General features: G+C 39.7%; 2 protein-coding genes across 2 annotated transcripts in view; one reads left to right on the top strand and one right to left on the bottom strand.

Annotated features, from left to right (window-relative positions):
* Nucleotides 1–11,447, top strand: part of pde11a (phosphodiesterase 11a) — a 153,225-nt gene extending 141,778 nt beyond the window's left edge. Inside the window, exons 20-21 of the mRNA XM_062069935.1 lie at nucleotides 3,873–7,382; nucleotides 10,881–11,447. Of these exons, the coding sequence (XP_061925919.1) occupies nucleotides 3,873–4,091 (219 nt within the window). The 3' untranslated portion in view covers nucleotides 4,092–7,382; nucleotides 10,881–11,447. The remainder of the gene's footprint in view (nucleotides 1–3,872; nucleotides 7,383–10,880) is intronic.
* The window catches only part of agps (alkylglycerone phosphate synthase), an 82,849-nt gene continuing 78,940 nt past the window's right edge, over nucleotides 8,708–12,616 (bottom strand). Inside the window, exon 20 of the mRNA XM_062069936.1 lies at nucleotides 8,708–10,508. Coding sequence (XP_061925920.1) covers nucleotides 10,387–10,508 — 122 coding nt within the window. The 3' untranslated portion in view covers nucleotides 8,708–10,386. The remainder of the gene's footprint in view (nucleotides 10,509–12,616) is intronic.

Genomic DNA, 12,616 nt, shown 5'->3' with positions numbered 1-12,616 from the left:
AAGCTATCCATACACTTGGGTAAAACAGAATCCATCCTGTTTGGGGTCCCACATCAACCTTAAGAAAATCAATGACTTCACCATAAAAGTGGGTGACATTGTTATCACCAGGAAAGATGAGGTCACCTACCTAGGTTCCATTCTACAGGCTAACCTTTCCTGTGATAAAATGGCAACCAAGGTAATCAAAAAGGTTAACCAACGAACGAGATTTCTCTACAGAATCTCCTCTCTGGTCAACAAAAGCACCTTGAGGATTCTGGCGGGAACTCTCGTTCAACCCTTTTTCGATTACGCATGCACCTCCTGGTACCCCCAGCACCTCCAAAACCCTCAAATCTAAACTCCAAACATCTCAGAACAAGCTAGTCAGGTTACTTCTAGACCTCCACCCCAGATCCCACCTCACTCCTACCCACTTCTCTAAAGTGGGCTGGCTCAAGGTGGAGGACAGAGTTAAACAACTTGCACTGAGCCTAGTCTATAAAATCCGCTACACCTCCCTGATACCGAAGTACATGTCAAACTACTTCCTTAACGTAAATGACCGCCATAACCACAACACCAGGGGGAGCTCCACTAACCACGTTAAACCCAGATTCCGATCTAACAAAGGTCTTAACTCATTCTCTTTCTATGCCACATCAATGTGGAATGCGCTCCCAACAGGTATAAAAGAAAGGGCATCTCTATCCTCCTTCAAAACCGCAATAAAAGTTCACCTCCAGGCAGCTACAACCCTAAACTAACACCCTCCCCGGATTGCTAATAATCAAATGTAAACAATCAAATGCAGATACTTTTTCTTATGACTTCTGATCTCTCTCTCTCTCTCTCTCTCTCTCTCTCTCTCGCTCTCTCTCTCTCTCTCTCTCCCTCTCGCTATGTCCACTACTTGATGTCCATATCCAACCCCCCCCCCCCACCCTCCCCCTCCACACCCCTGATTGTAAATAATGTAAATAATTAAATGTGATTATCTTGTGTGATGACTGTATTATGATAATAGTATATATGATAGTATATATCTGTATCATGAATCAATTAAGTGGACCCCGACTTAAACAAGTTGAAAACTTATTCGGGTGTTACCATTTAGTGGTCAATTGTACGGAATATGTACTTCACTGTGCAACCTACTAATAAAAGTCTCAATCAATCAATCAATCAATATATGTATGTATATATATGTATGTATATATATATATATATATGCATGTATACCGTAATTTCCGGACTATAAGCCGCACCTGACTATAAGCCGCACCAGCTAAATTTAGGGGAAAATACAGATTGCTCCATATATAAGCCGCACCCGACTATAAGCCGCAGGGTTTTGACGTGTAATTACCGTAGTATATAGGGGTTCCTGCTACCACGGAGGGGATTGTCGGGACAGAGATGACTGTTTGGGAACGCAAAGCGTCCCATTTATTAACAATAAATCTTTCAATCATTCAATCAAACTTTCACATCTTTGACATGGCGAACAGCATTCGTGCAGAGTACAAATAATACAACGGTGCAAAGTAATACAAAGTGCTCGCCTGTACGTTATCAAAATAACCAGCCTACCGGTATATGAAAAGTCAGTCTTTAATCATTGTGTCATCGTCTTCCTCCTGTGTACTAAAACCACCGAAATCGTCTTTGTCGGTGTCGGAGAAGAACAGGCCGTATATAAGCCGCACCCTTGTATAAGCCGCAGGGACCAGAACGAGGGGAAAAAGTAGCGGCTTATAGTCCGGAAATTACGGTATATATGTATGTATATATATATATATATATGCATGTATATATATGTATGTATATATATCAATCAATCAATCAATGTTTATTTATATAGCCCTAAATCACAAAAGTCTCAAAGGGCTGCACAAGCCACAACGACATCCTCGGCACAGAGCCCACATAAGGGTCGTCGATGTGAATGACTATGAGAAACCTTGGAGAGGACCGCATATGTGGGTAACCCCCCCTCTAAGTACAGTCCCTAGTGGATCCAACATAACAGTGAGAGTCCAGTCCATAGTGGGGCCAGCAGGAGACCATCCGGGGCAGAGACAGGTCAGTAGCGCAGAGACGTCCCCAACCGATGCACAGGCGAGCGGCCCACCCCGGGTCCCAACTCTGGACAGCCAGCACCTCATCCATGGTCACCGGAACCGGAATAACCCGGCGAGGGGCAAAGGAGAAAGAAAACGGCAGATCAACTGGTCTAAAAAAGGGGGGTCTATTTAAAGGCTTAGAGTATACAAATGAGTTTTAAGATGGGACTTAATGCTTCTACTGAGGTAGCATCTCGGGAGGGCATTCCATAATACTGGAGCCCGAACAGAAAACGCTCTATAGCCCGCAGACTTTTTTTGGGCTCTGGGAATCACTAATAAGCCGCAGTTCTTTGAACGCAGATTTCTTGCCGGGACATATGGTACAATACAATCAGCAAGATAGGATGGAGCTAGACCGTGTAGTATTTTATACGTAAGTAGTAAAACCTTAAAGTCGCATCTTAAGTGCACAGGAAGCCAGTGCAGGTGAGCCAGTATAGGCGTAATATGATCAAACTTTCTTGTTTTTGTCAAGAGTCTAGCAGCCGCATTTTGTACCAACTGTAATCTTTGTATGTATATATGTATGTATAGATGTGTGTTTATATGTATATATATTTGTATATATATATATATATATATATATATATATATATATATATATATATATATATATATATACATATATATATATATATATATATATATATATATATATATATATATATATATATATATATATATATATATATATATATATACATATATATGTATATATATATATGTAAATATATATATTTATGTATGTACATATAAATAAATATGTGTATATATGTAAAAATATATGTATATATACATATGTATATATATGTATATCTATATAAATATATACATGTATATATGTATACGTATATGTATATATGTATATATATGTATATATAAATGTATATGTGTACAGTATATATGTATTTATATATAAATGTATATATATATATGTATGTATGTATGTATATATATATGTATGTATATATATATATTTATATATATATGTATGTATGTATATACTATATATGTATGTATGTATATACTGTATATACAGTATATGTATGTATATATACATATATATATATACACGTATATATATATGTATATATGTATGTATGTATATATACATATATATATATATATATATATATGAATATATATATGTATATATATATGTATGTATATATATATACATACATTTACAGTACATACATAAATATACAGTATATACATACATATATAAAAACAAATATATTTATATATATATATATATACACACATATATATATATATATATTTATATAAATATATACATATAAAGTATATACTGTATATGTATGTATATATGTATATAAAAGTATATACTGTATATGTATGTATATATGTATATAAAAGTATATACTGTATATATATGTATATATATGTATGTATATACATATATACATATACATATATGTGTATATATATATATATATATACAAATATATATATACAAATATATATATACATATATATATATATATATATATATATATATATATATATATATATATATATATATATATATATATAAATATGTGTGTGTGTGTATGTATATATGTGTGTATGTATGTAAACCCCCCTGGTTTATGTAATTCAAATGGGGAAGGGGTCAAGAGAGATATATCTGTTCCCCAGTGGGGTCTTGGCAGGAAATAATTAAATAACTGCTTGAGGAGTTTCCATCATGGAGGTTGTGGTTTGTAATCGTGTGTATTTGTCACTTCTGTCTTCTAGACTCTGGTCAAGTTGAATCCTAAACTTCAGCCCATGCTTGACATGATCCAAGCCAACAGGGCCAAGTGGGAGGAGCTGAACCAAGAGCGACAACGGGGCCACAGCGTTTCCGCCCCTGCGAGCCCCTGCGGCGTCACTGAGGTCCCGGAAAACATGGCCCGCACAGTTCAGAAGACGGGCAGCGGTGCTGACGACTCAGCATCTAAATCGGTCGGTTAGCTTCCAGCCATGCAGGGCGCACTCCTTACATCCTCTTCTCCATGCTGGCTTACAACTTGTGCAGCGCATGCGAGCGTTCTCCTCAGAGACCAGTTTGCAAGTGTGCTAAAGGTTGTCAAGGTTTGCAGAGCTGGTCCACGCCGCCGCACACCAGCCCACGAGATGCGAGTCAGCCTGCAGGAAATATGTCAGCTAACTTTTCTGGCCATTGCACACCAAGACGTGGCCAAATATTGGAGAGATGATGCTTGTGGCGACTGTCTGTGTACATAGGCTATTGAGAACCGCGTTGCGTTCATGTGCGCTCCCAAAACTCTGGATTGTCTTGTGGCTGTAGAAGGATGAAGTGTTGCAGGAGAGGCGGCTGCAATGTTCCACTTCCTTCCCTCTTGTGCCTTGTTTCAAAGAGCCCCATGGAAAATGCATGCCCTCCTAACACACACGCACTCTCACACACACAAACACACACACACGCTCACACACTTTGGGAAATGACACCTCTGATGGATCTTGTCCCATCATCACCGTGATTCAAAGGTCCTTAAGGGTGCAGACTGTTTTCATCACTTAGCCTTTATAAACCCAACAAAATTTTTAGCTTTTTCACTGAAAAGATTGCACAAAAACATAAACAAGCAGGAATTACAGCACAGCGATTTAGTACCTTCATTTTTCTGAGGATCAAAACATTTATTTCATTCTTGTCCTAAGGCGATGATTACTCCTTTAAAAAGCACGACAGAAAGTAACAGGAGTGAGTTTTTAGCATAGAATTATCAAATACATGAAATTTAGCCTCATGAGCGTATGAATGCCAACAACATATTGATATTAAGCATGTTACAGTGATTCAACAAAATACACAAATAGCATCAAAACATAATATTCAGTACTGTGATAAGAACAATGCTCTCAGTACAAACAAAAGACAAGGCCGACACATTCAACTTAATGGCAAAGACTTCTCCCTGGCAACATAGCTAGGACGAACCTAACAACCGGACAGCACAGTGTTTAATGTTAAATAATTAAAATAGATTTTATTGTTAAACGTTTATGAACTCAAAAAAGTACAGAAAATTGGTGCTGTTGAGTACAGCTATCAATTCCAAAGAACTGGGAAAAAGGTACTCATCGATATTTGATGGCTGCAAAGGATTTTTTATCCAAGTATTACAAATGATCGTATTTACAAATATGTCTGCCCCTGAAAATGGAGATAAACATGGCTTGTCCCTTGCTTAAATATTACGGAATCACCACATTTATTATATTTGTGTCTATTTTTGGTCCTAAATTAAGGATTTTGAATTTAAAAAATGGCTAATTGCAATCAAATGTGCAACTAGAGGAGACCAAACCAATCAGAGCGCACTGTTCAGTATTGTGGCCACTGATTGGCTCAGCCTCAAGCAGCATTACTATACCTGACTAAAAGAGTATAAAAGGGTGTTATTCTCATAATATATAAATGGTTGATTTATATGGCTAGTAAGGTCAAGTTTTGTACCTGACAAGTTTCGTGTTTTATATTACCTGCTCAGTGGCCTAGTGGTTAGGGCAGGGGTGGGCAATTAATTTTTACCGGGGGCCGCATGAGCTACCCGAGCACTGCTGGAGGGCCACATCGACAATATTTCAATTAAATTTTGCTCAATATTATTTTTGATATATACCGTAAGATAAATAATAATAATAATAATAGTAATACTTCAACATAGTGTGTGTAACAGCATTCCATGACTAATATATATAAATTAACATTAATAATAAATGACAGTAAAATAAGCACACGTATGACTGAGGAGTCATAGTGTAAATTTGTGTGGTGTTTGAGTTGTCCGACTTTTTGTGTGGCCTTAAACGCACCAGTGGTTTAGTGCTATGCGTGTTGGTGACAGATGACAAGTTGGTTTTGGCCTGGTTTGTACGGCAGAAAATGACTAGTTTTTCGAGATAGAATTGTTTTACTCATGTTTTTGGTGTGGTTATGTCCGAATATAAACAGTTTTGTTCAATAAAGTGATCGATATAATTCCTGTCCTCGAAGCATCTCGATAGACGTTACAATAATTGAACGGTGTTCAATTGAACGGTGTTGACGAACACCGTTAGGGCCGCTTGTTGTCACTGTCACTCAAAGTTGCATTGCAAAATTACATAGAATAAATATGTTTATTTTGTTTATAATTCAGATGGGATTTGATTTGGTGCGCGGCATATATACTTGCTGCGCGCAGCGGACGCTTGAGCAGTGCGCAATTGCGCAGGCACGCACCTTAGGTGAGGGGACGTTGCTTTGCAGTCCATGTCTTGTTGAAAACACGCCATTCTTCATCAACTTTTCTCTTTTTGGCGTCTCGGGTGTAAACCGTGCATCACTTGTCGCTGCATGTGCACCTTCACTCGCAGGTTACGCACGGACACACGCCCATAAATAATACTTTTCAAAATAAAAGCAGCACAGTTGTATTGCGCGCAGGACATAGATGTTTTTTCAACTTTATTTTGTAATTGCAGTTGTTCACATTCACTCACAATCACGCATACGTCCACACGGAAGTAATACAAATAACGATTTTCAAAACAAAAGCAGCACCGTTGTATTGCACACTCGACATAGATACTTTTTAAAATGTATTTTGTAATTTATAATTGGCCTCACGCGGGCCGGACAGGGACGCACAAAGGGCCGGATGCGGCCCGTGGGCCGCAGAATGCCCAGGTCTGGGTTAGGGTGTCCGGTTGTGAGTTCAAACCAAAGACTATAAAAATGGGAGCCATTACCTCCCTGCTTGGCACTCAGCATCAAGGGTTGGAATTGGGGGTTAAATCACCGAAAATGATTCCCGGGCGCGGCCACCGGTGCTGCTCACTGCTCCCCTCACCTCCCAGGGGGTGATCAAGGGTGATGGGTCAAATGCAGAGGATACGTTTCACCACACCTAGTGTGTGTGTGTGACAAACAGTGATACTTTAACTTAACTTCCATCCATTTTCTACCGCTTGTCCCTTTTGGGGTCGGGGACGTGCTGCAGCCTATCTCAGCTGCATTAGGGCGGAAGGCGGGGTACACCCTGGACAAGTCGCCACCTCATCACAGGGCCAACACAGATAGACAGACAACATTCACACATTAGTGTTGTCAATCAACCTATCCCCAGGTGCATGTCTTTGACTTAATATGGAGAAATCCATATAACACGTCACAGGTGACGTCACGCTAACATCACGCTAACATCACGTGACACCTCTGATGAAGGCTGCAGCAAGGTCGCCGAAACTTGTCAGGTACAAACAATTTACCTTACTAGACTATATAAATCAACCATTTATTAAAATCAACCATCAGAAGACTAAATGAACCTCTTCAACACACTACGGGCTCGCATAATGTTGAAAAACGCATTAAGGAGGTCATAAATACTTATGCTATGAAAATATCCGGAATCACTAACCGCGATAAACGAGGGGTGACTAATTCCTACAAAAAAAGTTAAATACTATATTTGTGTTAAACCTTTTTATTGTCTTGAGGAAGCTCCATAAACAACAAGATGGGTGCAGTTTTGTAACCACACACACGTGCCTTGATGACGTCACCACTAAAGCAAGCCATTTAATATACCGAATCAACTCTTAAAGTTGCATTTACTCATCTAACGTTTGGCCTTTTTTCGTTTAGTTTTTTCCCTCCTCAGCGCTCGCCAATTACAACTTTTATACAACTCTTTGAGTCGTCACGAACATATTTTTACACACGTGACCAGACGTGGATGTGTGAGACGTTCACGTTGCATGTTTTTCTTTAATGCGCCACGTTGTGTTCAAGGACACGCTGGGGATGTAGCAGCCACGGTAGTCGAACGAATACATCGGGATTTCCAAACGTCGCACCCAGATGAAACGTGCATGTGTTCCAATTGCATGAAGTTATGCTGACGATGTTCTATTTTTCTATCGGTCTTCTCTTCAAATCGTATATTTTGATGACGTAACGTGTTTCTGGTATGTGTTTTGACATGTTTGGGGGGGGGGGCGGGGGGCGGGGTCAGCATGACATCGCTGATGTTTCTGTAATCACTTTCAATTAAAATGATGCTGCTATATAAGCTCTGTTCATTTCACTCGGTAACGTGCTGCCCTCCTGTGGACACAATTATATTAGCACCCTGGCTCTTTCAATGAAATGCAGCAGCCGCAGTACATGATTCATAAACAATAGTCAGCGGAATTTCAAAATCCACTTGAAGGATATTAAATGATGATGATATGAAACTGTAAATACAGGCTTGAGACATTTATTAGTGTATATTATGTACATGAAAAATGATAATAAGCCTCGAAGGGAAGCTGCATACATTCATACAAATCATGAATTGAAAAAGCTGTAGAACATCTCACACGCCATCAAGGGCTGCGCGCGCAGCTGGCGATGACGTCAGCGGGCATTGCGTAGGCGGCTGCGTGGGTGAAAAGTGACTCTGAAATGAGGATGCATTCAGGGGGTGAAAGGATGCTGTGTGAAAAGATAATAATAATAATTTAAATATAATCATTATTATATAAGGTTTCTGCATGTGAGTGCAATAAAAAAAAAAAAACACCCAAAGAGGAATGTTTTAGGTGGATTTATTGCACAAAGGGCGTAGACAAAAACAGTAAACACACTGAACGTTATTTGAGAAAATAAAAGGGAATTTCATAAGATTCAAAATCACACATTTTTGGACACGAGTTAAAAAATAGAAATAAAAAATAGACGTCACGTCAGGCAGCAGCAGCTCCTTAATCAACCATTTTCTTAGGGAACTTATCAAAAAGGACAAGACAGTGACACACTTTTAGGGGCACCGGCACACATCTACTGAATGATTCCACACCAACATAATAATGCTTGGCAGTTTAGTAAATATTATCGTGACCTGTAGGCAAATGACATGCAAATTATCTCCAAATTTGCTTTATTTTTCCTTGTAATCCCTCATTTTGTCTGCCATAGTCCAAGCAATTCAAAACTTGGGACATAAATGCTTTTCACTGCAGACATATGCTTATTATTAAGGTTGTAGTTTACAGTAAAGTACAATTGCACTGCAGATGTTCCCAATGTTTTGCTTATTCGGCAACAAAATAGTAGCAAACTATTAGGAACAATGCAATTCTGCATCACTTGAAACTACAATAATAGACACAAAACATGTACTGTATGTCCACATTCTGCAACACAACAGTTGCAGTCTAAATTATTTGACCCATATTATAAATTCCATTTATTTTCAAAAACTTACAATAGATGGCCAATTTAATCGAAGCTAGTTTTAAATTAATAATGATGAGCTTTGATCTGCACATATATAAAGTTACATGTTAGTAAAAATACACTTTACAATGATTGAGGCATAATTTTGACTGTAACTGTAAATAGAACATTCATATAAAAACACAAACAGGGAAATTAAAGAAAAACCATGTACGTTTTCATTTTAAATATAGGACAATTATATGAATTTCTTACAGAAATAAATCCACATCAATAAACTCAGAGCTAAGTGGTTTTCATTCGACTGAATCAAAGTTTCATTTAAAAAAAAATCTAATGAACAAAATTGGTGATACCTGTTTGGCATGACAAAATCAAAGTTACATTAAGTGATTTAAAAAAATGTAATCAACAAAATTGGAAATACTTGTTTTTTTATAAGACAGTTAATTATACTTAAAAAAAAAAAAATCCAAACTGATCTTTTTTATGTTTATAAATGTATTAGATGGCAAATAAACAAAAGGCAAACTAAAATCAATTAAATACAGTTTTTGCGTCCAATGTTGTATACATTACACACAAAATGGGTCATATTTGCATAATTCTGATTTAAAAAATATGCAGTCATGGTTTGCACGGTCGCATGTGTTCAGAGTCTTTGGTTCACAAGAGCGACGTCACGCCCAGGTAACATGGCCGCACTGAGAAGGCGGGGTTAAAAAAAAAGTACCCACACCTCTTGGTGATCAGTAACACGTCAAAGGAGCTTTGGGTCGGAAACACAAACACGAGTTTAAAGTGTGAAATGAGGGTTGCATAATATCAAAAGAAAAGGTTTTATTGTTGCGTCGTGTTAGCGAGACAACGTCATGGCGGGGGGGGGGGGGGCAGGCAAAGCTTTCGAAAGGCACAGAGCTTCAGTAACTAGTGAGGCGACGCCGACACGAGCGTCAGTCAGTCATGACGTTTGCATGAGCGGACAAAATGGCACCGGGTGACACGAGAGATGATGCGTGTAGAATCTGGTGGTTAGAGGAGGTTCCTGTTGCCGAAGATGTTGTTGGGGTCCACATAGTCCTTGACGGACTGCAGCATCCCCAAGCCCACCTTGGAGATGGTCTCCCTCAGCCACTCTTTGCGAAGCTTCCCCACTGCAAGGAGACAGAATAAATGAATGGATGGATGAGGAACAGGAAGGGTGTGTGTGTGTGTGTGTGTGTGTGTGTGTGTGTGTGTGTGTGTGTGTGTGTGTGTGTGTGTGTGTGTGTGTGTGTGTGTGTGTGTGTTGAGCACGGCTGATTGCTCGGCAGGCTGCTGTGAGCCAATCAATCTTGTGAGAGTGAGTGAATAAACAGAGGGTGATAAATGCTTTTATTCAGCCAAGAGAAATGTTTTGCATGGCATGATTTATGGAGCTCAGCAGACTATCAAACTCATTAGGTAGTGTGTGTGTGTGTGTGTGTGTGTGTGTGTGTGTGTGTGTGTGTGTGTGTGTGTGTGTGTATGTATGTGTGTTCCCACAGTAGGAGGAGGAAGAGGAGGAGCTGCCTGGCGGGCCGCAGCACACCCAGACCACGCCTGGCCACCCTCACTCCTCTGCCATCACCCAGCTTGACAACAACCACCACCACCTCCATTCGCACAAGGGAGGAGACCCTCTGTGACCTTTGACCCTGAAGGAGCGGCACAATGGTCCCCGCCCAAAGGAGCACGAGAAGGTCTCAAAAGGAGAGAACCAGCTGCCAGCAGACAGTCCAGAATGAAAACAACAACTTCCAAGTACAGTAGTTGCACTTTTTGCAGGACTCGGGTGTTGACAAAAATGTTCAAGTAGTTCATCATTCTGCAGAGTCCAGCGCCCACATAAAGAATCTCACTTGTGACTCAGTTTGTTTTTTTGTGTTTGTTTTTTTAAGAGTACGACTGCAAAATAAAATAAGTTATGAGTGCAAGGAGCGAATCAACTGATTTCAATAGGAAATGTTGATTTGAGAACCAAGTGTTTGAGTTAAAAGGGATTTATTACACAAAACCAACTCTTCTTACCTGTTGGTACTGTTTTTGTGTTGGTACTGTTTGTGTGTATTTGGGATATGCATAAATCCAAACCAGTCCTTTTCTAATTTGCACAACTTGGGACATTTTTCCCAAATGTGCTGTCAGAGGATATCTCCATATGTGCGTTGTCCAAGTGGAGCCCCATAAATCAGATCGCCTACAAACGGTCAGAAAGCGACTTGCAGATGATGTGTAAAACATCATCTATGCAACATTTTGACCAAAGAACCCCCATTACATGTTATGTAGACCACAAGGAAGTCTTTAACATTTAGAAAAAAATAATTATCACCTGTTAAAGAGCTTTGTCACACAACCAATTAAGCTCTTAAATTGAGGTATTACTGTAGGTGTATTGTGCATGTATACACGCATACATACATATGTACACATACATATATATGCACATACATATATATACACATATATATATACACATGTATACATGTGTACATATATATCTGGCAAAAGGCATCTGCAACCGAACGTCGAACTATGGTTGTAGAGGAAGTGCGTCGTCAGGAGGAAACAGCCAGACGTTCCAAAGCTGCAACACAAGCCAAACAGGGCCGCTGGACAAGGTGGGAGGGTGTTGAAAGGAAAAAACTCACGTGGAGCGAACTTTGGGGCATGGAATCCAACAGGCTGAGTTTCATTGTTCGAGCAACATATGATGCGCTACCATCTCCCATAAACCTGCAACAATGGTTTGGAAAGGACCCATCCTGTCCCCTGTGTACAACCCCAGCAACACTCAAGCACATAATGGTTGGCTGTAGAACCAGCCTCACTCAAGGCAGATATACGTGGAGACATAACCAGGTCCTCAGATGTCTAGCTGACAAACTTGAGTGCAGGAGGATATCCATCAATGCCCAACCCATCAACAACCAGGATGTGTGCCGACACCTACCAGCGTTTGTTCGGGAGGGGGAAAAGCTGAAGACAAGACCTTCAAATCCTGATCTAAGCCCATTGAATGCAGCCAGGGACTGGCAGATGCGAGTCGACTTAGATCAGAGGCTAATTTTCCCCCCGGTGATCGCAACGACCACCCTGCGTCCAGACCTCGTCCTATGGCCTGAAACCTGCCATATTGTCTATATCATTGAACTGACAGTTCCGTGGGAGGATGCCATCGAAGAAGCGTATGAACGCAAGAAGCTGCGGTACTCCAACCTTGCAGCTGAGGCACAGGACA

Source organism: Entelurus aequoreus, linkage group LG14 (assembly GCF_033978785.1).
Source record: "Entelurus aequoreus isolate RoL-2023_Sb linkage group LG14, RoL_Eaeq_v1.1, whole genome shotgun sequence".
Taxonomy (NCBI): domain Eukaryota; kingdom Metazoa; phylum Chordata; class Actinopteri; order Syngnathiformes; family Syngnathidae; genus Entelurus; species Entelurus aequoreus.
The sequence above is the reverse complement of the archived record's forward strand: the minus strand, read 5'-3'. Positions and strand labels throughout refer to the sequence as shown.